General features: G+C 48.0%; 3 protein-coding genes across 4 annotated transcripts; 2 read left to right on the top strand and 1 right to left on the bottom strand.

The window, feature by feature from the left end:
- Window positions 1-6,758: 6,758 nt before the first annotated feature.
- Window positions 6,759-25,391, bottom strand: LOC114592898 (E3 ubiquitin-protein ligase TRIM58-like). Of its 2 annotated transcripts, XM_028721206.2 has the most exons (6): window positions 24,550-25,383; window positions 22,726-22,821; window positions 10,992-11,222; window positions 10,828-10,850; window positions 10,322-10,422; window positions 6,759-8,242 (listed from the first exon to the last, which is right to left on the bottom strand). In XM_028721206.2, the coding sequence occupies exons 1-6, from the start codon at window positions 25,066-25,068 to the stop codon at window positions 7,671-7,673; spliced, it is 1,542 nt and encodes a 513-aa protein (XP_028577039.2). In that variant the 5' UTR covers window positions 25,069-25,383; the 3' UTR covers window positions 6,759-7,670. The 2 variants fall into 2 exon arrangements, with proteins under 2 accessions (XP_028577039.2, XP_028577040.2); XM_028721207.2 differs by lacking the exon at window positions 10,992-11,222 and having other exon boundaries at window positions 24,550-25,391.
- LOC144327054 (uncharacterized) lies at window positions 13,882-15,688 on the top strand. The gene has a single exon (XM_077925256.1). It carries the CDS (start codon window positions 13,882-13,884, stop codon window positions 15,448-15,450), a length of 1,569 nt encoding a protein of 522 aa, XP_077781382.1. The 3' UTR covers window positions 15,451-15,688.
- On the top strand, window positions 16,939-19,791 carry LOC144326850 (uncharacterized; the record flags this gene model as incomplete). Its single annotated transcript, XM_077923704.1, has 1 exon — window positions 16,939-19,791. A coding segment is annotated over one exon (1,008 nt), but the record flags the coding sequence as incomplete, so codon positions are not given.
- Window positions 25,392-25,782: the final 391 nt, after the last annotated feature.

Below are 25,782 nucleotides of genomic sequence, written 5' to 3'. Positions count from 1 at the left end.
GTTGGAGAGAGATAGCATGGCATCACACAGGGTGGGAAGAGGTGCATGTGAGTGTCAGTCAGCGATGCTCCTGCCATAGGTATGAGTCTGTGCATCACCTTGTGTGATATCAATCAAATTAGCACAGCCATCAGGCAGGAAATTCCTGTTTGTAGCTTCTGTGGCAATATGTATTCAGCTCTACAACAGAGGTGTTTCAAGATATACTTACTAGCAGTGGGTTTATTTTGGGGAACTTTATAAGCCTAGAGCCCCAACTGTTGCTTTAGCACAGTGATTCTGAAACTGTAGCAATTAAGAAGTGGAGTCATGCTCCAGAAAGTCCTTGGTTAAAATCTGATTGTTCAGCCTGAAATTCTGTAAGTGGCCTTCAACAAGTTATCTTCAGCATCACCCACAATCTTCAATATGGGGAAGAGAATAATAGTGATCTACCTTACAGGATTGTTGTAAGGACACAAATGTCAAATAAAACGTCAGCTCTACATCCTTCTGATGCAGATATATACCTCAAGTAGGGATGGGGTGAAATTAGCAGTAACTCGCATTTAAAGGCAAACTTACTTAAGTTGCAATTTTTGAACATTTTTTGAACTTTGCAACTGTACAAGCAAATATTAAAAATTTATGTGCCAGATATTGCAGAGGAATGTTAATCTGAAAAGTGTGTGTTGAGAATTTACAGATGCTTTCATTTTTCCCCCAGCTCTAACTGGAGGAGCATAGATAGATAAATGTTGTTGTTGTTGTTGGCAATCTGTCTTGAGAAACAATGGAGTGCACCTCCAGGGGTGAAGTCAAACTGTTGTGTTAGAAACCACCTTCTTGGCCATTGGACCCAATATTCGTCTCACCAGCTCAATCTGCCAGCGCTTGTCTTCGCATGTAGGGGAAGTCCCTAACTCACTAAGGGGTTTGAAACCCAACAGCCCCCCTCACCTGATTTAGCTGACCAGTAAAAACCGTTCCTTGGGTTTGCCCACTGTCGTATGCTGACAGCTTCTAGGAGCCATGTGAGTGGTGCTGAGTACAGAGTGGGGACCAAAGGTGGACAAACTACCCCAGAAGAAGCTTGATGTGTCCCCCACCAGAGGTGCTATCCCTCCCCTAACATCCCGTGTGTGCGCATGCTGATCCCTCAGATTTGAACAAAACCCAAAAAAAACAAAACTGCACCAGCTAGCCAAGTTAAAGAAAATCGTGTGCTGAGAATTTACCATTGCCTGACTGTGTGCTTCTGCACATTTCCTAAAAGCTGCTCTCTGCATTTATGTCCTGTCTGTACTTAATTGTCATAATATAATCAACAAATTAGAAGCCAGGGACAAACACAAAAGAGAATGCCTGCTCTTATGACTGGGCAAAACCAAAGTTGCTCCTCAAATACAAATTCACATAAATGCGGGTGTGGACTGCTCTGGTCCAATTCAAAAGAGGGGTGGAATGGATTAACAGCTAAGTAATGCTCAACTGTAGACAAGCCTGTTTCCAGCAAAAAAAAAAAAAAAAGTTGACAGGCAGTGAGCGAAGACATCCTGGAGAGACAGCTGTGGAGTCCCCTGGTTATTTTAGTTTGCAACTAATGTTAATGGTCTGGACTGTGCCGTCTTCTCAATCAAGTCAGCGATTAGCAATTTAATTTGGTTATCATTGTTATTTGTAAGTCTGAACCATTCAAGAAGCTATGAGGACAGTCCTCATCTTTGCACAGGACAGCCAGAAAATCCAAATGTAAGCATAAAAGGGGATATGTGTATATGTTCCACACATATCTGTGAAGATAAATTTAAAATGCCACACCCTTCTCAATCCAACATGAAAAGAGTTACAATAGTGGAGACTTCCGGGTTGGTGCCTCCGGCAATGGCGGAATTCCTCTGATCGGGAGGAATTTGCCCGGTGGGAATTTGGGTCTGTACCGCCACGGCGAAGGCGGAGACCCGTAAAAATCACAGGCGGGAGAAGCCTGTGAACGTAGGATTCGGCGGGCACCTTTTGTGCCTCCCCTACTCGTGGGGAAATTGTTGCCGGAGAGCACTGACTTTTCCCTTTGGACAATTAGACTTCAAAGTAATTACCTGTGAGTAGAGCTGAAGCGGGAGAATTGGATTTTAAACATTTAATTTGGCATCAAAACGGGGAGGTTCAATACAGGAAGTCCGCCTTCCCTATTTGTAAATAGACTGAGGCAAGGAGGCTGCAAGCTGAAGTCTTGGAAAGCCTTTTGTAAAAGACTAAATTTCCATTGGTAAAGAGCATAAAACCCCCCTTGGAGGCAGGAGAAGAGGGGGGGAAGTTGCGGACTGAGTATGCCTGCAGGAGAGGGTGAAGAGAGTTAAAATACCGCCGCTCTGACCCTGGAAACGGGCTGCTAGCAGGATTGACGTCTTTTGGAATGTTCATTGACAGCGCTTAGAACGTTCCTTGACAGCTAGCAAAGTAAGAGAAATACATTGTTTCTATTGTCTCTGACTGCTTCTAAAAAGGAGTAAAATGTAACAGAAAACTGAAACTAACTTTGGATTGTATGAGTTGCGTTTAAAGGGGACATTGTTGACTATTGTAAATAGAAACTGTTTCCCCCTAGTGGAAGTCTCTGAAATTGGTTGCTTTATAAGAGCTGGGCTAGGGGAATTTCCAGCTGCAAGATAAAAAAATTGTGAGACTCTGGGATTGACCTTGAGTCTCTTAAGTGTTATGGCAAATGGAAAGGAAAAAACAGACGAAATGTCGACAGAAGAGGCCTTAGTGGTCGCATTAGTGGGGGGAAAACAATTCGCTGGAACAGCTTCACAAGAAAACAGACGTGATAAATGTGAAAGTGGATGCTGCAAATATTAAAATCGACTTAATTGTAGAAAGTTTAAATAATCTGGGACAAAAGGTGAACACCAACACAGAAACCATCCAGAAATTGATACAGGAATCTACTTTGATACGGCAAATTGCGGATGAAGTCAGGGAGAAAACCTTTGCTGCTGAATGTAAAGCAATACAACTGGAGAGTGAGAGAGTCTCATCCATTCAAAGGCAACTCGATGAACAAGGAAGCCTCGAGTAAAATTTAAGATATTGACGGATGCCAAAGCAGGAGGTGGACCTGCCCTGCCAGACCCCTAAACTTTGTTGTGAATCATCTGCTTTTTGCTGGCTGAGAGAATGGCTGCTTCTTGAAAGCACTGAAGTGTTGGATAATGGCAGATGAAGTTGATGGACTAGATGGAATTGGCGGGAAAGACTGGCAAGATCCGAGACCAGGGAGAAGAGTCGGTGGAAGAAGACTGGGAAAAGTTTAAAGACTATTTATAGAAATATTGTAAAATTAATGAATGTTAGAAGAATGTTGGAATGAAGTTATATGGCTTTAGTAGAAATGTTATAAGGAATTAAGTATAAATATATTAATAGAGTATTAAAGGAAAAATAAGGTTAAAATGTGTTAAGATAATTATAGGATAGAAAACAGGGGAAGATGGAAAGGAATTGCTGAAATAATTGATAGAAGTGGAATACAAAAAGGGAGGTGTGAGGAGGCCGTGGAAATATGTGAAAGAAAGATAAGATATTGAATTTTTTTTGATGTGTTTTTAAATTGTTTTTGTTTTGTCTTGTTAATTTTTATGTAGTGTTTTTGTATTGTGATGTACTGTTTTTTCTTTGTTTTTTTTGGTAAGTGTTTAAATTTTGGAAAAGTAATAAATATTATTTTTTTAAAAAGAAAAGAGTTACAATAGCAAAATATCAGCCACTGAAAAAAGCACACGGTATCTCCCTTTGTCTAGATTAAAATTGCAAGCTTTTCGAGGACAGGAAATGTTTGTGCACTGATGGAACTATTTAATTAAAAGCCGTCATCACTGATGAAAGGGCAGGAAAAAGGTCATAGAATGAAGACATAACAAGGGAACACACAATAAAACCATCTGGTGCAGGAGATCCTGGCTTTTACCCTGCTTCACAACTGGAATTGTGGATGTATGTACTAAATAACAAATGATTGCTAATGCAGCTTTCAATGTACCCCTTTGCCAATGCTTCAGGTAGCTGCTAATCTTTTATGCTATTTCTTAAAGTGCAGATTTATCCATTTCTCCTCTAACTGGGCATTAACTTTGTTTGCCTTTTTTTCCTTAATTGACACTTTTCCTAAAAGTGCAAACTGCTCTGGGAATTTGGGGAAGTGTTATTTGGTGACAAGTACCATACAGCATATAGGGACACGGGTGGCACTGTGGGTTAAACCACCGAGCCTAGGGCTTGCCAATCAGAAGGTCGGCAGATCGAATCCCCATGACGGGGTGAGGTCCCATTGCTCAGTCCGTGTTCCTGCCCACCTAGCAGTTCGAAAGCATGTCAAAGTGCAAGTAGATAAATAGGTACCGCTCCGGCGGGAAGGTAATGGCATTTCCGTGCGCTGCTCTGGTTCACCAGAGTCTTGCTGGCCACATGACCCAGAAGCTGTACTCCGGCTCCCTCGGCCAGTAAAGCGAGATGAGCGCTGCAACCCCAGAGTCGGCCACTACTGGACCTAATGGTCAGGGGTTCCTTTACCTTTACCGTGCAGCACAGCATCCTCAAAATTTGGCAAATATCAGAAACAGAGTAAATTATGATACCTGTTGAGCCAGTGACTGAAGTTTCCTGGACTAAAGTTTCATCATATTCACTTTCTAACAAATGTTATCAAAGCCACACCATCTACTGGGATAATAATGCATTAGTCTAGGCTAGGAGTATCATTTGCATCACTGGTTGATTGTGCTGTACAACTGTACAACTCTGCACCAAAACTATGCTCCTTAGAAATGTTTAAGTAGATTTGATTCAATACTGTATGCCTCCTCATATAAACCCTAGGCATCTTACAAGCTCATTTCTTTTTGCTGTTAAGGCAAAAAATCTTACAGAGAATCCTCCTTGATACAGGATGGTTTGAACCCACGGTGTCTTAGGGACTTATGATGCCAACATCACATTATGACGTCAACAGTGAGGTTATCAGCAGTTTCCTAGCAACAGGTAAAAGCTAACAATCATTTGGTAGGGGCAGGTTGCCACTGGCGAGGCGGGAAATGAAGCGCCGCCCCAGAAGAAGTGAGATGCGAAGCGGCAGAAAGGGAACAAAAGTACTGCCCAAAGTTTTCAGAGGTGCAGATGGGGCAGGCAGGAGGGACGTCCCGAAGTCACTCCTTGTGTCCCAGAGCGAGACACTACCGCTTGCGCCATGCCGAGAAAGCAGGGGTCCGAGCGCTTTCCCCCTTCCTCTTCCAAGGGAAACCCGCCCCCCCCCCGTTCTTTAGTAACCGATCAGAATAGCAATCTTTTGGAGCGCTAGAGAGCGGCTTTACAGCAGAGGCGTGGGAGCAGCTTGCCAAGAAGTGTGGATAAACCCTGGGAAATGTTTCCCAGGATTGGGCGTTTTGTCAGGAAGTAGCTGCGAAGAATGATAAGAAATGCTTGGCAGTGACTCTCTCCTCTCTTTAAAGGAGGGTTGGCTACACTTTTGAGAGCTGAAACTATAGTGGTACCTCGAGTTACAGACGCTTCAGGTTACAGATTCTGCTAACCCAGAAATAGTACCTCGGGTTAAGATCTTTGCTTCAGGATAAGAACAGAAATTGTGCAGTGGCAGCAGGAGGCCCCATTAGCTAAAGTGGTGCTTCAGGTTAAGATCAGTTTCAGGTTAAGAATGGACCTCCGGAACGAATTACCGGTAAGTACTTGACCCGAGGTACCACTGTAATGGCCAGGCTGAACTTAGCAGTCTGAATTTGTGGGCTAGGGGGAGAGATTAGACAAAGTCAAAAGCGTACATAGCCTCTTTCTTTCAGGACTTGGGCTAGTGGTTGTTCTCTCCCGCACCTTTTTGGGATTTCCCAGAAGTTCCTGCTCTGAGGGTCATGTTGGTGAGAAATGACCATGAGAAAAATGATATTTGCCTGCCTGATGGTGTTTTTAAGAATCCCATTAAGCTCTGTCAAGCTTCCCCCCAGCCCCAAGAAATGAGTTGCCTTCCTCATTTTGCGGCAAGTGGGGCTATAAAACTGAGGTTTGCAGCAAATTTTTGCCTAGACAGCCTTAGCTGAAAAAGAGATAGTTCTGAATTCTAAACTGTTTCATTCTTACAACCAAAAATACTAATTTTTAGAGTATGTAACATGGTTTTAATGTATGGTTGATGTAATGTGATCTGATTGCATTTTAATATTGTTTTGTGAAACACCCAGATGACTTTGCTATTTAAACAGCTAAAGGGAAAAAAATGAATGGCTCACTTTCTGAGGAGTATTTAATTACTGAATTTATATCCCACCTTTCCTCCAAGGAGCTCCAGGTGGTGTCCATTGCCTAATTTAACCCCCCCCTGCAAGGTAGGTTAGGCTGCAAGGCAGCAACTGACCAAAGGGCACCCAGGGGAGTTTCATGGCTGTGTGAGGATCAGGCCCTCGTAAAGTATTAGTTCAAAGTCCATTGTAATGAGATGGTTCACCTTTATTTATCTTGGGTTAGATTTAGCTGTCCACAGTCGCCCTTTCAGCTCCTCCATACCCTGCAAGCGGCTGCCAACCTCTAGTGATGTCACCAAAGTTCATAATTACGGGGGTTCATAATTTGCCTCATCATGCTTGGATGTATTCAGATTGGAGGCATGCTCCCTTGGCATTAAATTCTTACTCCTTTTTTGGGGGGGGGGAAGCATGCAGAAGTTGTGTTTGCACTTTACTGAAATGGGGGGCGGCTTTTCCACAAATTTGAAATTCAGTATCATTTACTTTATTTTTATTTATTTAAAACATCTGTATCCCACTTAATTATTAACATTTCTAAGCAGTGTACATAGAAGCAATCCACAGAAAATGGGGCAATATAAACAATAAATTTTAGCACCAAGTGAGCCTTAAAATACTTGCTGGAAGAAGAAAGTCTTAGTTTTGCATTTGACGTTCTGCAAGGAATCCTGTTTAATCTCAGGTCTGGGGCTTCTTCTTTTTTTGAGCAATGAATCTGACTGTGGGGAATGGGAGCGAACTCTGCTGGATCAGACTAGAGAACTGTCTACCCAACTGCTTCCCATGAACCTCAACCCTTTATCCACCAGACCTACACATAGCAGAAGAAGAAGAAGAAGAGTTTGGATTTGATATCCCGCCTTTCACTCCCTTTAAGGAGTCTCAAAGCGGCTAACATTCTCCTTTCCCTTCCTCCCCCACAACAAACACTCTGTGAGGTGAGTGAGGCTGAGAGACTTCAAGGAAGCGTGACTGGCCCAAGGTCACCCAGCAGCTGCAAGTGGAGGAGCGGAGACGTGAACCCGGTTCCCCAGATTAGCAGACTACCGCTCTTAACCACTACACCACACATTGCGCTACATCTGCAGGATTAGGAAAGCATTTTTATTCCACATGTGATGAGATGTGGAGCAGAAAGGCACTCAATACAGCAAACAACATCAAAGGACTCAAGAAAGTGAGCCAAGCCACCTGCTTCAGGAAAGGCAACATCTAATTCTGGAAGAAAATTATTTCTGGGCCTTGTGTCTGGAAAATTAGGTGGATCTTTCCCAGACAAAAACTGCAGCTTCCAAATCTTCCTTGCTGGGCTGTATATCTAATACTTTGGCACATATAACTTTGTCTCTATCTCCTGGCAGTGAGTTCCACAGTTAGCACTCATTGGAGGGAAGAGCAAGATTTCCCTGATGTCTTGCTGGATGCTGGTCGGATGATGAGGGGAGCATCGTTGAGCCCCCCTGCCCGGACCCCAGGGTAGAAGTACGGCCGGAGGGGTCCAGAGAAGGAGTCTGCAAAGGTAAAGATGTGCGACCCATCATCAGCATTATAGAAGGAAACCTCCCCTGCATCATAGTCCAGGAAGATGCCTATTGCCCCAGGCCTGGCTCTCAGAGCCAGTTCCGTGAGAGGGGAGGTGAGGGCTGCGTACTCATTGCCGTTCCTCAGCCACACAGTCCAGAAGCCAGTTGCCGGGGAGGGAGTGAAGATTCCTTGGCGGCTCACAGATTCTCGGCACACCCCCAGGGTCCAGCTGGTCTTGCTCTCCACACACACTTCCCAGTAGTGTCTCCCAGTTGTGAACTGCTGACAAGCCAGCAGGCAAGTGCATGTCTCAAAGCGGGACAAGCTCTTGGGCAGGTCTTGCTTTTGATCCCCTACTTGCACACAGAGCAGGTTGTCAGAGAGGAGCAGGTAGGGATTCGCTGTGTCCGGGTCGAAGGTCACTGGTACTGCAGGCAGAAAGAGAGACGTTCAGTCCTGATGTGATGTTACTGCACCAATACAGAACATGTGACATTATAGTAGGATGCTGAATTATAACCACCCTGTTGGGGATTCCCTGCTTGTTCTGTCTGGGCTGACACCAAAGTATAAAGGGGCCTTCTCAGTGGTGGCCTCCCTGGTTACAGAACTCCCTTCCAAATGGCATTATGATGTCCCCCACATTCAGGTACCGTAACCTTTTTCATTTGCCCAGGCCTTTGGGGTGTAAGTGGTATTTTTGGATGATTTTACAATCTTTGCTCTCTAATGTTGTTTTTATTCTGCTTTCATATCTGGTTCTGATGTAACTGATTACAAGTGTACTGCTGCGTATGTGATTTTGTATGGTTAGCTGCTTTGTGCTCCCATTGGGAGCAGGGGCAGGATAGAAGGACAAGGTAGACCGGGTCAGACTATTGGACACCTAGTCAGAGATTTTCTCTACTGGTGTTGGCTCTTTAAGGGATGCACAGCCTAAACAGATGCTCCCTTCAGCCCCAGCCAGCATCAGAGTGATGACTGTTCTAGTCCAGGAGTAGCTGGAGGGCATTGCACTGGCTTCTCCTCCTCTAGGTTGTCAGTCAGGCAAGGGTCTTTCCTTTCCCCTGCTGAGAATCCATTTAACTCCGGATGTCATGGACTGAACCCAAGATCTTCTGCATGCAAAACCTGTGCTCTACTACCAAGTCATACATGATTCTCTCCCAAGTTTTGTGCGTGTGTTTGTGCTTGGGGCTCCAACCTGAAGTGAAGAAGGTGCTCAGGCAAATGAGTACAAGAGCAACCGCGCTCCCTCCAGCTGCCGTTGCTTCCATATTGCCGTGCTGACTTGCCATAGCCAAGTTCACCTAACTCAGAGCTTTCCAAACTTTTCATGTTGGTGACACACTTTTTAGACATGCATCATCTTGTGACACAGTAATTCAGTTTTACTAGCAAACTGGAGGTTAAACTAACCCCTTTCCAGTCCCAGGAGGAGCGTCGGGAGCATTCGCGTGACACACATACACACTGCAACAGACACACGAACGTGTCGCAACACACAACTGAGTTAGCTCTGACCTAACTCAATAGAGCTGGTGGAGGGGCTGTCAATGACGGATGAATGCTCATTGTCATATAACCAGTCCAAAAGCAAATTGGAACAAATGATCAAAGCTGGGTATAGGCTGACCACTTGGTATGTTTTGTGCAAGCAGAATGAATGCTCAGTAAACAGGTTACCTGGAGAAGCCCAAATAAAATCAGCATCCTGTCTGTTGATAGACCTTTCTCTGGTCTTTTATTGCTTAAGAAGGCTACTTGCCATATCTGTCTATACATCACTCAAATCTGGAAGTAGCTTTTGGCCCCAAGGTTCCCTACCTAGAAGTAACCTAGGTCACTTTAATCATGATAGTAATAAGTCTTAGCCTGCCAAGTGTGTTCGGGAAATTTATTCACCTCTACCCAAGACAATTATGACAAGGGGCTTATGAATGGTAGATGGCAGAAGCACTGCTCATGGAACCACACCTTTACCCTGATACCAGTTTTGGTGTGACGCAGTTGGGTGAGCAAGCGACTGACTCCTGTTATTCCGGCAAGTGCTGAGCTGATGCATAGGCACATCAGGTTTAAAAGATGTGTTGCTGCCACTCAAAGTTGCAGTTGCTTGTGGTTCTTTATGGTTAGAAAGATCAAAGCAACTGGTGAGTCATTCTGAAAGGGGAAACGAGCTTTGGCTGCAGACTTGAATGAAAAGCATATTTTATGGTTTTGTTTCAATAAACCCAGATGCAAGGAGGGAAGGGCCAGTACAGCTGAAGTAACAGTCATTCAAGAGTCCATAAGTCTTTAGCTGTCACCAGTCTCATCAGTAGATAGATTGGAGAAGCTCATTTTAATTTGTGATTAAAACTTTAGTAATCCCACCCAGTTGAAGTTCAGAGCCCCCCAAACTAAAAGCTACAAATTGTGTATGACAACCACATGCTGAGAAGAAACCTTTCTCTTTGCTGCCAAGCTCACATGACTAACACAGCTCTGCACCATTGCTCGCTTACCTGAGTATCTCTGGAGTGACTCCATCAGCCCAGGAACATCATATAAGTCCTGTAGATCCATTGAGATGGGCTGGGGTTCCTGCAGTGATACATCCTCACTCCTAAGGAGAACATGTCGGTAATTATCCCCCAAAGCCAAAGGCACCATTTCATGAATGAGACCAAGTCACAATCCAATGCTCATATTCTTGGGAGTAAGCCCCAATTAACACAACAAGACTTATTTCTAAGTAAGTGGGCTGCAATATAAGTTATAATTAGAAGAGAAGACTCTCTGTAAAAGACCCTGATGTTGGGAAAGAGAAGGACGAGGGGAGAAGGAGAAGGGGACGACAGAGGACAAGATGGTAGGACAGTGTTCTCAAAGCTACCAGCATGAGTTTGACCAAACTGCAGGAGGCAGTGGAAGACAGGAGTGCCTGGCGTGCTCTGGTCCAGGGGGTCACGAAGAGTCGGACACGACTAAACGACTAAACAACAATAACAATAAATTATAGGGTACTGACCTGGTCAAGGCTACCTTTACATCCTAGAGGAGAGAAAAGAGAAGCCTGTAAATGTCCAGGGACTAAAACTGACTTATGCACATTACTTAAGGAATCCAGAAGTACCAGAATTGTGTCTGCTTTGTCAAGGTCATGTTAGGAGATGCCATTCTGTAGAGCCTCACCTTCAGCAGGGAGGCAGCTGGCTGCTGGCATTTCTGCTCCATCTCTGAGATCAGATCCCGTAGTCGTGTGCTCTGCCCAAGCAGGAAGGCCCAGTTCATCTGCAGCTTCTTCAGCGTCTCCTGCGCCTCATCCTGAAGCTGCCTCAAAAGCAGCTGCTCCTCTTCGGCCATTGCCTGGCGGCGTCTTTCGTACCCTGACACAATGAGCGCTTTGCGTTCCTCCACTTTCTCCTGCCAGGGACATACACAGAAAGCAGAACTGGCCATTGGATCAGACCAGAGAGAGACCCATCCAGTTCTGCATTCTCTTCCCACGTGGTCAACCAGGTACCTGTGGGAAGCCCATGCGAGAGCATTCTCCCACTCCTGTTCCCTAGTGACTGCAGACAGACAAATCTGACAGTTTCAATTTCTCTGTCTCTTTCTCATTTTTCCAGTCCTAAACTCAGTTCTCCACATTTGTGTATTAGTCTGTGATTATAAATGTTTTTTTTTTAAGGAAATTCATCAGTATTTTAGTGTACATTTCTACAAATGCATTTTTATCTATTAGTTCCATGAATACACACATTTTGAATGTGCATTTCCCCCCCCCCAACGTTTGTGCAGATTATTTAGTTGGAGAACTGAGTCACAAAATTAGGAGAATTATGAATTTCAAAGGTTAGCTGCATTGCAGTTTCCATATACTTTCAAGAAGTACAGATCAGGGAGGTGCACCAAACTGAGTTTCTTCCCCCATTCCTAGCAGAGACTGGTATGCTTCCTCTGATACTGGAGCTAATATGTAGCCTGCATTGAATATTATTCTTTAGCTAACTGTTTAAAAATAAGCCACCTGTCCCACCTAAAAGGGAAACAATCCATTAAAGAACACATATAAAATCCCATCCATATTCTTATTAAGGTCCCCCAAAGCCCTTTCTGACTCTGGGCAGGAGAGGGGGTTGCGGTCTGGCCCCTCCCCCTTGCAGCGCGGGGGCTGAGGTAGCCCCCGCGAGAGGTGAGGGAATCCCTGGGCGTGCTCGCGACCCTGGCCGCCTATCGGCGGGCCGGGGGGAGGCGGGGCTTAAGGTATTTAAGCCAGGCACGCCCAGGGTCCACCCTCTTCTCCCCTGATCGGCCGTGAGGTTTTCATCGCTCACCTGGTTTCCACATCAGCTACAGGAATTTTTCGAGGGGTTTCGTTTGCCGGCGTTTCCTCCGTGCAGTATCTAGCTACAGTTTGTTTCGCGAGCTGGGCTCATCTGCCCCCCCCCCCACTTCTCAGCTTCTGCCTCTCCGATTTGGAAAATCTTCACCAGGAGCTGGGGCGTCCCCTGAGTGGGAATCCCCATCCACAGGAAGCAGGAAGGCAGAGGCGGTGAGCGCCTGCACGGGGGGTCTGTCTGCCGTGCGTCTGCAGCCGAAGGTCGTGCGATCACGGCCCGATTGATAACACAGCGAACAATTACTGCGGGGCAGCTTACAGCGACGTCCTTCCTGCACGGCTGTGCGAGCAGACGGAGCGAGAACTCAGCGGCGGCGAAAGGGGGTAACGTACTACCGACGCCTTTCGTGCCTTTCCCCTGCTAGCCTCTCAGATCACTTCCCTGGGGGGGGGGTTGCCTTGCCTTTTATTAAGCACGAATTACCCCTGTCCATCTGGTGCCTTAGTTAAAACACGGGGTCCCCGCCACCGCTGCCTCCTTGCTAATAGCATCGCTGCCTGTACCCGGGTTCCCCTTTCCCCTCCGCCACTCTTGCATGCATTTCGTTCATATTACTGTCTGTCTGCGTTGCCGGGGCAACCATTGTTGCTAGCCTCCACCGGGGAGGATTGTGAGGGCGCAGTCGCCATTTTAGTTCAGGGAAAGGCGAGAAAACAATAGTCTGGGGTGGTGCATGTGACGCGCGTGCGGGCGGCCATTTTGGTTTTGGGCAATTGAGTTGCGGTCGCCATTTTGAGAAGGTCCACGTGGGCCAAGTCTCGGCGGCCATTTTGGTGAGGAAATTTAGAGCCCGTGATCTTACCTCCTGCTCTATTTTACTGCTTCCTTTCGGTCAAAGCTGCGTGCCACGGCAAGGGTAGGGATAAGCAGACAGCGATAGCCGACTGCAGGTTCCTGCAGCGGCTTGAAGTGATTCGCTGCTTTAAATAACACTCGCTTATACAATCGGCTACTGGTCGCCATCTTGGGGGGTCCGCTCGGGCAGGGTCTCGTCGGCCATCTTAAGTGTGGCAAGTTAAAAGGAAAATTACCTTCGGCAAAGTTAGATACTCTAAACGTCAGTGGGGTGCATTGGGCCCTCCCGCGGGGAACAGTAATATTGGCATAGCAGTGGTCAGTGGCGGAAGCGCGCTTGCAGCCACTGCTATATATAAAAACATTTAGCCAGGAAGTGCAAGCACAGGCAGACAGGCAACTTAGGGGTCACACATTCGGCCTAGGTTTGGGTGTTCGTTGCCTAAGCACCCCCCCCCCCTGCACTTAACTGCAGGGCCATTTTCCAGCCACAGCCAGCCTAGTAAAGGTGGTTATTTGACAGTGCTGATTGGGCAGCTGACAATTTGGATTCATTGGGCTAGGTGGTGACCGCTGGATATTAATAAATAAGTTTATTCTTTATATAATTATTTAAGTATAGATAAATAATAATAATAAATATACTCAAATAAAAAAAAAAAAACTTTTACGGATAAGCATAATTAAAATAAAAAATAACATATAAAAAGTAATAATAATAATAATATAAAAAAAAAATTCTTTTTCGATAGATAAATTCTAAATAGATACAGGGCAGCAATTTATTCACGGCGAATAGGATAATTAGCTGCTGAATAAAACGCAGTAACAAAATAGTCTCTTAGCAAAGGAAGGTTATATACGCACATACTCCGAAAACACTTATGGCTTCCGACGGAAACCAGCAGCCCACCACTGGCAGCAGCCTGCCGGCCCCCTCAACAAGCAATGATGGAGCGCAAACTGCAGTTATAACTTGTGACCCACAAACGTTAAACCAGTTCTTCAGGGTGTTCGAAACCCTTTACAGACAGTGTAGACCCGGGTCAGCAGCGCTGCCAGCGCTGGAGCCAACGCAGGACGTAATACCTGATACTCCACCCCCCATCCAGGGCCTGTCTGGTTCCTCGGCTGCACCGTCGGCCAGGGCACAACAGGGTCCATCAGTTGCCGTTGCCCAGGCGCCTTCCCCGGCAACGGGTGCTCAGCCAGACGCCGCAGCTAGTGGGCGTCCCGGAGCGCGGGCGCAATCTGCCCGCTCTAGGAAAACCACGCAGGCTACCGGTAAGGGCAAGGCCCCTGCAAAGGGCAAAGGTAAGGGGAAGGCACCCAAGAAAGGGAGCGGCGGTAAAACCATCTCTCAAGCTATAGGTACACCAAGTGTCTTTCAGGAGCAGCAGGTGCACAGTTCCACCGAGGACAGTGCGGGTTCTGGCTCCGAAGGCGAAGCAGTGGAGAATCAGCCTTCTTGCTCAGCGACCGACGCCTCCACTAGCACGACACAGGGGGGTAAGAGGAAGGCCAAAAAGAAACACACGTCGGCTAAGAAGAAGAGGAGCAAGCATTCGGATACCGAGGAGGAGGAATCAGGTACGTCTTCATCAGACTCGGATTCTGAGGGGCCTATGGATGGTTATTGGGGAATTGGGGAGTCGAATCATGGGATCCCCCTATGGGCCCATGAAAGGAGAGCCAATTCCCACCGTAAGGTTTTTAACGGGGTGCTGTATTGGAAGGATGGGGCATTGGTGGAGGACGTTAAGGTTGCCACCAATCAACCCACGGATTTCATTTTGGGGAACCACTTGTCACAAAGGAAGAGGAATAAAATCCTCAATGGGGATTACGTGGATATTTTTACGCTACTCCCTCCAACAAAAATTACAGGAAAAGGTGAGAAGAGACGCTCTTATGGTAGAAGGAGGTATAGAACGCCCAGGGCGGAACGCACATTCGATAACTGGTTAGACGGGTACCAGGTTTTTATGGGTGTAGTTTGTGCAGCTTATCCCCACCGCGCCATGGATTTAGTGGCTTATCAGGCTCATGTGAGGCGGGCGCGCGCTCTGGCAGGCGAAAATGCTGCTTTGACGTACGACGAGAACTTCCGAAGGAATGCTTCTCTCCACCCCACCACGCGATGGGACCTCACAGATCCTAACTACTGGGGAGAGGATGTAAACCCCTACATCGAGAAGAAAAGTCAGGAGGCAGCGAAAGTGGGTAAGATTGAGCCAAAGAAACGTCGGCAATGCTGGGAGTTTAACAGGGGCGTATGCTCTCGCCCCTTCTGTAAGTATCTGCACGAATGCGAGCAATGCTGGGGCAATCACCCCGCTTCTGCATGCTTCAAGAATAGGCAACAGCCCTTTCGGGGGGGCAGGGGGTACTTCCATACCAATCCCAGAGGTGCCCCCGGTGCATCCCGTCAAGGTCCCGGCAATCGCCAGTAACACTGACTTAGGTTTGGCATTCACCCCCGTTCGCCTACAGCCACTCAAAAACCTTTTGGAACAGTACCCTGATAAGACCGCGGCAAAATACCTGTGGGAGGGGTTTTCTTCGGGATTTAGGATCCCGGTGGCCACGCCACCAAGCTCCAGGGAGACGGGCAACCAAAAATCGGTGAGGGAACGGCCCGACATAGCCAGAAAGAAGATAGAGAAAGAAATCAGGGCTGGTAGGGTGGCTGGTCCCTTTCCCGAACCGCCTTTCCTGGGGCTTCACCTCTCCCCCCTGGGCATTGTGCCAAAAAAGGCCCCAGGGGAATTCCGCATGATCCACAACCTCTCTTATCCTAGGGGGGGTTCGGTAAATGACGGGATTCCTCAGGAGCTTTGCACAGTGAAATACGCTTCGTTTGATCAGGCTGTAAAGATGATCCGTCGATTTGGTCAGGGTGCTTTCCTTGCAAAATGCGATATAGAGTCTGCCTTCCGCCTCCTTCCGGTTCATCCGGAGGACTTCAAATGGTTGGGATTTAAATTTGACGGCGCGTATTTCATTGACAAAGCTATGCCCATGGGCTGCTCGGTTGCATGCGCGGCCTTTGAGTCTTTCAGCACGTTCCTTGACTGGGCCCTTCGTAACAGAACGGGATCGTCTGGCGTCTCGCATTACCTGGATGATTTTATTTTGGCCGCGGATAATAAGTCACGTTGCTCCTCTCTGCTAGAGGCTTTTACATCCCTAGCCGGCGAATTAGGGGTACCCCTAGCCGCCGAGAAGACAGAGGGTCCGGCCACTTCCCTAGTCTATTTGGGCATCGAATTGGACACCATAGCCCAAACTTCTCGCTTACCCGTTGAAAAATTGGTGGCGCTCCGAACAACCATACAGCAGCTCTTGCCCCTAAAGAAAATAACATTGAGACAGGTCCAATCCCTGCTGGGCCATTTAAATTTCGCCTGCAGGGTGGTTGCCCCTGGGCGGCCATTTTGCGGGCGTCTGGCGCGACTGGCGGCGGGCCTCAAAGCACCCCAACACAGGGTACGGCTATCCAAACAGGTGAAGGCCGACCTAGGGGTTTGGTTGCAATTCCTGGAAAAGTACAACGGGATATCATTATGGCAGGACACCTTGCTTCTTAATGCTGACTTTCAGGTTCAATCTGATGCAGCCGGGTCCTTGGGTTTCGGGGTTTACTTCCGCGGCCAGTGGTGTGCTAAACGGTGGCCCACAGATTGGCAAAATCAACCCATTACCAGGGACCTTACCTTCCTGGAGTTCTTCCCGATTGTTGTGGCTGTACATCTGTGGGCGGATCAATTTCGGAATCACAGGGTTTGTTTTAACACTGACAATCAAGCAGTTGTAGCGGTTCTCTCAAGGCAGTCTGCGCGGTCCACCAGGGTGGGTAACCTTCTGCGGGCCTTTGTCCTGCGGTGTCTGGAACATAACATTTATTTCTCGGCCAAATTCGTGCCTGGCTTTAATAATGATATCGCGGATGCTCTATCTCGTTTCCAGATGGAGCGCTTCCGCTCGTTAGCGCCAGAAGCGGACCAATCATCGATGCCTTTCCCGGAGCATCTCTGGAGGATTGGGAGCGAGATATAATGAAGGGAGTATTCGGTGCAGTGGCCCCGTCCACGATGAGGTCCTATAAGAAGGCGTGGGTGGAATTTTTAAAATTTAGGGCGCGCACCCCTGGCTCAAGTAACCACTCTACTCCCTCTACCAGGGAGGTGCTCCGCTACCTCGCACACTTGAGGGAGTTAGGCCGGGCCCCTAAGACACTCAACATTCACTCGGCGGGGATCTCCTACTTCTGTAAAACACTCTTTGAAAAGGACCCATGCGCAGCCTTCATCGTGCGCAAAGCCTTGCAGGGATGGCGCAGGCAGCAACCCCCTGGCACGGACAGTAGGCGACCCGTAACTTATGAAATACTTTGTAAGATCCACAAGGCCCTTCGTCAAATTTGCTGGTCTAAATACGAAGCGCGTTTATTCTCCGCAGCGTTTTCCATTGCTTTCTTTGGCGCCCTACGCGTAGGCGAGGTAGTGTGCGAAGGGGAAGCCGCCCAGCCTCAGAGGGGAATTTTGTTGAGCGACCTGACCCTCTCTAGTACCGATCTCGTGGTGCGGGTCCGAAACTCCAAGACAGATCAGCAAAGCAAGGGGGCCCAGCTTCGGCTCCAGTCGGTTTATGGAAGGGGCCCTTGTCCGGTTCGGGACACGCGGCGTTTTCTTTACCTAAGGCCTGTCGGCCCTGGTCCGCTTCTGATACATGCGGACGGATCTCGCCTTACTAGGCACCAATTCACCAGGGTTATGCGGTCGGCGCTGTCGGCGGGTGGTTTTCCGGCGGCTGAATTTGCTGCACACTCCTTCCGTATTGGTGCAGCCACCGCTGCAGTACTTATGGGGCTCCCCACGGAGAGAATCAAGGAAATGGGGAGGTGGAAATCTAACGCGTACAAAGCGTACGTGAGAAACAACTTGTGACTGCGTGTTGCACCCCTGACCTCCACCCTCCTTTCTATTTGCCTTTCAGAGCCCTCGAGACTGCGCGTTTGGTTGGTGGGCCACAGCATCGTGCACTGGGCCAAGTTTCATGCCTTGCGAACTGGACTGGGCGGCAACCTGAGTTTACATCCCAGGGTGGAGCTGGTTTGGATAGCGCGTAGAGGGATGCGCTGGAGCGAATTCAAACCAGTGGTGATGGCCAGGGCTGCGGCTGAGGGGCCGCCAGACGCCCTTGTGATTCAATTGGGTGAAAATGATCTCGCATATCGCAAGGCGATTGATCTGAGGTGGCACATTTTTGACGATCTGACCGAGTTGGTCATCGCATACCCTCATGTTACAATAATGTGGTCCTCATTGCTGGAGAGGAGGACATGGAGAGATTGCGGGAGCCCAGTCGGAGTCAACAAGGCGAGAAAGGTTCTAGAGCGAGCGGTGGAACGTAGAGTGGCGGATCTGGGCGGGTTTGTCATCAGACACCCGAGCATCCAGTTCAGCAATGAGGCCCTCTACAGGAGGGATGGCGTGCATCTGTCCGATGCAGGGAACGAAGTTTGGTTGGGTGATATCATTGCAGGGATTAGGTCCTGGGTTCAGGGGTTTCCATAGCTGAGCATAGGAGTTGGTTGCAGGGTTGAAGGTATTGGCGGCGAGCTTTGCTCGAGTGGCGGTTAGGCATTGGCTGGGGTTCTATGGTTAGTCAAATGGATGGGGGGGAAGGAACGCCATCACCTTCCCCAGGAAATGGGGTAGTCCGGTACAGGACTCCGAGGGGCGTTGTCTTGTCCGAAACCTGGCTAGGTAAGGGCCTCCGGCACGCCCCAAGCGGTGACACCCGCGGGGGCCCTAGTTGGCGTACTCCAACAGGGGTTCCCCACGGTTTTGTGTTAACCCTTCCCGGACTACATGCCGGGTAGCAGATAGGAGCCAATGCCTTGGGCCAATACCTTCAATTCTTTAATCAATAAAGTTGTGGCCATTTCAAGCCCATTAAATCTTAAACGCTGTGTCCTGTGTCTTTCTTTCTGAGGGGAGGGGTTTTGACACGCAAAGCCCTTTCTGACTCTGGGCAGGAGAGGGGGTTGCGGTCTGGCCCCTCCCCCTTGCAGCGCGGGGGCTGAGGTAGCCCCCGCGAGAGGTGAGGGAATCCCTGGGCGTGCTCGCGACCCTGGCCGCCTATCGGCGGGCCGGGGGGAGGCGGGGCTTAAGGTATTTAAGCCAGGCACGCCCAGGGTCCACCCTCTTCTCCCCTGATCGGCCGTGAGGTTTTCCCATCCCACCCACCCTTAGAGGCGTAGGCAGTCGTAGGTCGTCATGACCTTGCTATGGACTTCGGTTGGTCGCCGTAAGGGGCCTGGTAGGAATTTTTCCAAGTTGGCAATCTTTGGCCAGTTGGTTTTTTCGCCTACCTCGTAGCAAACGTCACAACTTTCCTTGTATTGGCGGTTAGGCATTGGCTGGGGTTCTATGGTTAGTCAAATGGATGGGGGGGAAGGAACGCCATCACCTTCCCCAGGAAATGGGGTAGTCCGGTACAGGACTCCGAGGGGCGTTGTCTTGTCCGAAACCTGGCTAGGTAAGGGCCTCCGGCACGCCCCAAGCGGTGACACCCGCGGGGGCCCTAGTTGGCGTACTCCAACAGGGGTTCCCCACGGTTTTGTGTTAACCCTTCCCGGACTACATGCCGGGTAGCAGATAGGAGCCAATGCCTTGGGCCAATACCTTCAATTCTTTAATCAATAAAGTTGTGGCCATTTCAAGCCCATTAAATCTTAAACGCTGTGTCCTGTGTCTTTCTTTCTGAGGGGAGGGGTTTTGACACGCAAACACCTAATAAAACTGCCCTGTCATATCTATGGCCTTGTTGCATGATCCTGGCTGATATTTAGGCTGGTAATAGTATTTCATGTCTTTTATCTGTGCTATTTGGCTGGAAGATTATTGGTGTTTTGTAATTTCTGTGCATATTTATAGCTGGAGGAGAGAAAGTCTGCCCACTTTTTAATGAGGTTTTCTTATTCAGAACATCCCTCAAAATGGTTCTGTATGAAGAAGCACTTCCCTATTTAGTTCCCATGGCAACACATCACCTGCATTTGCTTGACAAAGAGATGTTCCAGGCCAGCTTTCTCCAGCCCCCTAACCTCATAAAAACCATATTGTATCTTGTGGCACAAAGGGTCAGTGCACCTGGCTGTAACCAGAAGGCTGATGATTTGAGCCTACCAAGGGGTGACTGTGGACAGGATTCCTGCATTGCAGAGCATTCATTCGACTAGAGAATCCTTGAGGTCCCATCCAACTCTGCTACGATTCAATGTACACTTACATTCCAAGGCCTGAATATTAAACTGCTGTTGACAACAAAACTACAGAGGTCTATTCAAAAGCTGGAATTTCTAAGCTTGCCCATACAAGTCCCTTACACTTTTCCTGTCCTGCATGGCTAAGGCATTTCCTACCTCTAATCCATTTGGTTATAGCAATGCAGTGTGTTTTTGTTTTTCAACATAAACAGTATTTCTCAGAGCTGACTTCTCAAACACCTTCTTTCGCCATGCAGCTGCATAACCACATTCCTTAGTGACTGAGAAAGCATAGGGCGGATCTGAGTAGGGCCTTTGTAAAAGTTACCTGAGCTGCTTAGAAGCTGTCCTCACCTTACAACACCACCGCCATCACCCTGTGCTGGTTCCTTGTACAACTTGGGTTACATACTGTATACTGTATTTTTTGCTCTATAAGACTCACTTTTTCCTTCCTAAAAAGTAAGGGGAAATGTGTGTGCGACTTATGGAGCGAATGCAGGCTGTGCAGCTATCCCAGAAGCCAGAAGAGCAAGAGGGATTTCTGCTTTTGCTGCACAGCGATCCCTCTTGCTGTTCTGGCTTCTGAGATTCAGAATATTTTTTTTCTTGTTTTCCTCCTCCAAAAACTGGGTGCGTATTACGGTCTGATGTGTCTTATGGAGCGAAAAATACGGTACTTGATCCAATGACATGCATGAGGGTCAAGTGCCTCTGAGGAAGTGCAGAGTACCTTCTCATTCCCCCTGAAGTAACCACAACCAGCTCCTCCTCACACACGCAGGATCAAAGGTGAAGATTTTCAGGAAGACTCTCAGCTCATTGTATTCTATTTTAGAGAGAGAACTTAAGCAACAGATTGGCCAATTGTGGGTCTTTCCCAACCCCAGGAATAGAAGAGCTTCCTGCTGATTCGCATTCCGGGTTGTGAAAGACACAGGGGGCGGGGAGAGAAAACGGGCAAACCCATGGACAGAAAATGATGCTTGTGCCCTTTACATCGTTCAGAAGCAGGAAACAATCGTGGCACACACATCCATCACAGCTTTGTCACCTATAGTTAAAGCTGCAGCAAAACACAGAGAAAATTAAATAGTGGAGCTTTCCCCAGTACTTCTCTCCACATGCATGCCAGGGCCAGTAATAGAAAAACCAGCCCACAGACCTATTTAAAAAAGTTGTTGAGCAGGCAGTGGTTTAACTTAGCCACAGGATGATAGTAGAAGCCAAGGAGCTGCCACAAAGTCCTTCACATCTGGTGCTCAAGGAATGCAGAATGATCCTTGGTCCAGCCTACCTAGCACTGACTGGCAGTGTCTCCCCAGAGCAAGCCTGTCCTATGTGATGCTATCCATCCACATGTTGTTGGACGACAACTCTATTATCACCCACCATTGGTTATGCTACTTGGGACTGATGGGATTTGTAGTCCAACAACATTTGTATCACATTAGCTACCACTGCTCTAGCATTTCAGATGGGTGATTTCCCCAGCTGTGCTTGGAGATGCCAGGAGGCTTCTGTGTGTCAAATATTTGTTCTGTCACTGGGCTAAGTTTCTTGAGGGAAAATCCCATGTTGTCCCTTATTTTCATGATACAGGTGTCTGTAGCAGCACCAGTCTACCCATTTTCCTGCATCCCACTTTGAGCCACAAAGCAAAACATCCCTGAAGAGCACAGATCTCTGTAATTGCAGGCTACTGAAAAATGCACTATGGATGCCTGGTCCATGTCGTGTCCATCACAAGTACAAGGAACTGGAATGCAGGTGGCACAAACGTATCAGCTGCTTTTTGAAGGTGCCACAAACACAAGTTTCCATCGCCATGCATGAATGTTGAGCCATGTGGCATATTGACCCCACCAGCCAGCCACAACACTGCTCTGACCTGCAAAAATCTGGATGAATTGAGGGATCTGATCTTTGCAAATTTCTGTTTAAGAACCAACTCCTTTATTATTTGGACATGATAAACTATATCCTCCACCCAGGCTTGTGCACAGCTGCAAGGAAAAGAACAAAAGCCTGCACTTCTGATGAGCATTCTTTCTAATCCCTCAACCATGGCTAGTCTTAACTATGGTTTGTTGAAACAAGGCTGCTCTATAAGCCATGGTTTGAAATTGGCTTGTTTTAAGCAAACCATACTTAAAGATCAGCTGCAGCTGGGCCATGTGGGGAAGGGGAATACATCAGCATGAGACTCATTCACATTACAATAAGCAAGGCTGTATCGTGATGTGTGAATGCAACCATGGCACATGAAGTAGCACAGATGCTTCAGCTGGGCAGGTTGTATTTTAAAATACCTTTTTGAGGAGAATTATACTTTACTGTCTTGGATCGCCAGATGCTCACTGTTTTAAATAGCCTTGCTATTTCAACACCCAACAGACTAGCTGCTATGAATCCATGGCATTGCTTAATGAAGCTTTGATTAGGTACTTACCTTCCACTGAGCTGTTTTCTCTGCCTCTTGGGCTTCCAGCTTTGATGCTTCCCCCAGAACCTTCCTGAGAACATCCACAGCTTCCCTGAGCTTAATCTAGGGGAGGAAGCACAAACAACTATGGTGGCTCTCAGGAGTTTCGCTCCAGGACACTACACTTGGAAGGTAGCAATGTCTCTGGGGGACAACAAGTGTTCTGATAGAGCAGGAGCAGCCTATGGGCAGGATGGGGCCTCCCCACCTGGACTACAGTATCCCCTAGGGAGGGGAGTCTTCAACTGCTGCTGCAGATAAAGCAAGAAGAATATACAAGAGACAAAGCACTGAATGGGTGTAAAAGCCATTTTAACGAAGGGACTTAATAGAGTTGCCACCTTTCTTCTCCCCCCAGCCCTTCTCTGCTGAATTTAACAGCAACTGACAGCAATTAAGCAAGTGACTCTGGGCACATCAGATTGGAACAAACCATGGAACAGACTCCCCTGAAAGGTGGTGGACTCTCATCCCTTAGAGGTTTTAACCAGGGCTTGGATGGGCATCTCTCATGTATGACCTAGTTGATATTCCAGCATTGCATTGGGTTGGACTAGATGAACCTTGGGGGTCCCTTCCAACTGTACAATTCTGTGATTCTATGAAAGGAGCAGGGACAACTGGAAAAAGAGCGTGCTGGCAACTCTCATGCCCAAACTGACTCCCACCAGTCAAACCACAAGGTTTGTGGGAAGTTGCTGAAGGGCTGCATACCCCAAAATGCTGCAGTCAATTGCAGTATTCAATTCATAAAGGAACCCTTGTCTGTGAGCTTGTTTAAAACAATGGTTTAAAACCACAGAAGCACTGGCTTGCTCATTCAGAGTATTATTTTAATGTCCTACAGAACTTGCCTTCCAGCTGGATGTTAAGCAAAAGAAGAAATTGGTTTGAGGTAGGAAGAAAAGATATCAGATCTCCCTGGCTCCTGTGCTTAAATACCAGGGGCTAGAGGAGGTCTTGTGTCTCACTTGTTTTTAAAAGGGCATGGCAAGGCACGGGCTTGGTTAAAATTGAAGAGAGTGGAGGTGGCTTTCCATAAGGGCCCCTGCTTCCAGGCACCCCATAAGTCAAGCACAGGCAGACTCAAATTAGGCAAGTCCTTGTCCATAACAAAAGAATCTCAGGTTGTAGCAAAGCCTATTATTGCTATTATTACCAATTTTGGGGGGATCTTTGAGGTGGGGGTCAGAGAACTGAGTTTAGAAGGACACAACAAGCCCCCAAGTCTGTGTGTGTGCATTTGTGTGTGTCTACACCTACATTACAGGTATGTCAGGTATGTCAGGTGCTGAAGTTATTGTTTTTATGCCAAATAAAGACATTCCCATTTTACTCAGGTTTTTTATGGTTTTGATGAACAACTGTTGTGGCCTCTTCTTTTGCTCAGCTGTTTGTAGTCATATTTCAAAAATACATTTTGGTTTTGGTGGTGTTTTTACTTATGCATTGGATATATTTGTTCTCCCTCAGCCTGCGGCTGTGCACAAGCTATACCTTTAAAGCACATTCGGAGCACATCTTTTCTCTCAGAGAATTCTGGGCACTGTTGTTTCTAGCAACCCTTAACAAACTACAGTGCCCAGAACACCCTGAGGGGGGGTGGAATGTGCTCCAAATGTGCTTTAAAGGTATAGCATGTGCACAGCCCAGCAAAGCTCAGAATAGACCCCTAATACTCCCCACAACATTCATGACTGGTGCAGCAGACACATGTACAAAACAGAAGGTCTGCTTGCCCCAGCTCATTTCTAGCTAAGCTCATGGTTATAGATCAAGACACAGGCTCACCTTGTAGTCATGAGCAGCCTCTTCAATGGGCAGGACCGTGTGTGCCCGATGCTCTCGGGATTTGTCACACACCAGGCAGATGGGCTCGCCGTCGTCTTGGCAGAAAAGCCGCAGCTTCTTGCCGTGCCTCTCGCACAAGACCTCGCCGGGGCCTCTGCTTGGCCGCAGAGCCAGCTGCTCGATGCCCTCCACGATGTTGGCCAGCTGCTTGTTGGGCCGCGAGCTGCTCAGCAAGAAACCAGCCCGGCACTGCGGGCAGAGAGCCACCTGGGCCACAGAGCCCGCTGCCCGCTCACAGTAGTTGGAGATGCAAGCCTGGCAGAAGTTGTGGCCACACTCGATGGTCACTGGGTCCCTGAGGTACTCCAAGCAGATGGAGCACGACACCTCCTCCTGAAGCCTCTCCACGGGGTCTCCCACCGAGAAAGCCATGCCTGCCCAAGAAGCCTCCCTCAGTTCTTCCGACGCTCTCCTGAAGCGAGGTCCAGAACTTTTGGCCGTGGTGGGTGTGGCCACCATAGGGAGGGAGATCTGGTTGACAATTTCCTCCTTGGAACCCCTCCATGGGTTTTTCTGCGGCTGGCAGTTTTCATTCCAGACTGCTCAAAAAAACACAACAGCCTCCGAAGCGGAGAAAAAACTGGGAACCGAGCCAAGAGATGACGCCACCACCGTGGAGGATCTCACAAACAAGGCCAAGGATCATGTGACCTTTGCTTGTCCTGCACTGTAATGGGCTGCAGGCATCTTTGAAAGAGATCCCACACAGTATTTCCACTGGGATATCTCCCTCTGCCTCTGGATTATTTGGAAGCAGTGCCAGCCAGTCTCCTCTATTCAGGGAGGAGCCTTTTTATGCGTTCCCACCACATCTTTGCAACAGCCCACACTGTAGATAGTTCTTGAGAAACACACCCACATTCTTCCTGCTGGTTTAGATTGCATTCGCCCCCCCCCCCAAAATGCATAGAAACCCCCCCGCTGCCACCCTCTGCCACCCTCAAGCAGGGATTAGTTGTAGGTGGTGCCTGTCTGTCACTTATTCTGCTAGCAAACTCAGGTAAGGAGGGTTGACAAGAGTGTGAAACAACATGTCTGGGAGAGTGCCAATAGAAAATATTTTAAGACATCAGCCTGAGGAAGACTGAGCATGCTCAGTGACTGCTGGAAAAGACACATGGAACATGACTTGGAAGGAATGGCATGCTGGAACCCTGAAGAGGAGCCCTCCTT

The sequence above is a fragment of the Podarcis muralis genome, chromosome 2, assembly GCF_964188315.1.
Source record: "Podarcis muralis chromosome 2, rPodMur119.hap1.1, whole genome shotgun sequence".
Classification (NCBI taxonomy): Eukaryota; Metazoa; Chordata; class Lepidosauria; order Squamata; family Lacertidae; genus Podarcis; species Podarcis muralis.
This window is presented reverse-complemented; position numbering and strand designations above follow the sequence as displayed.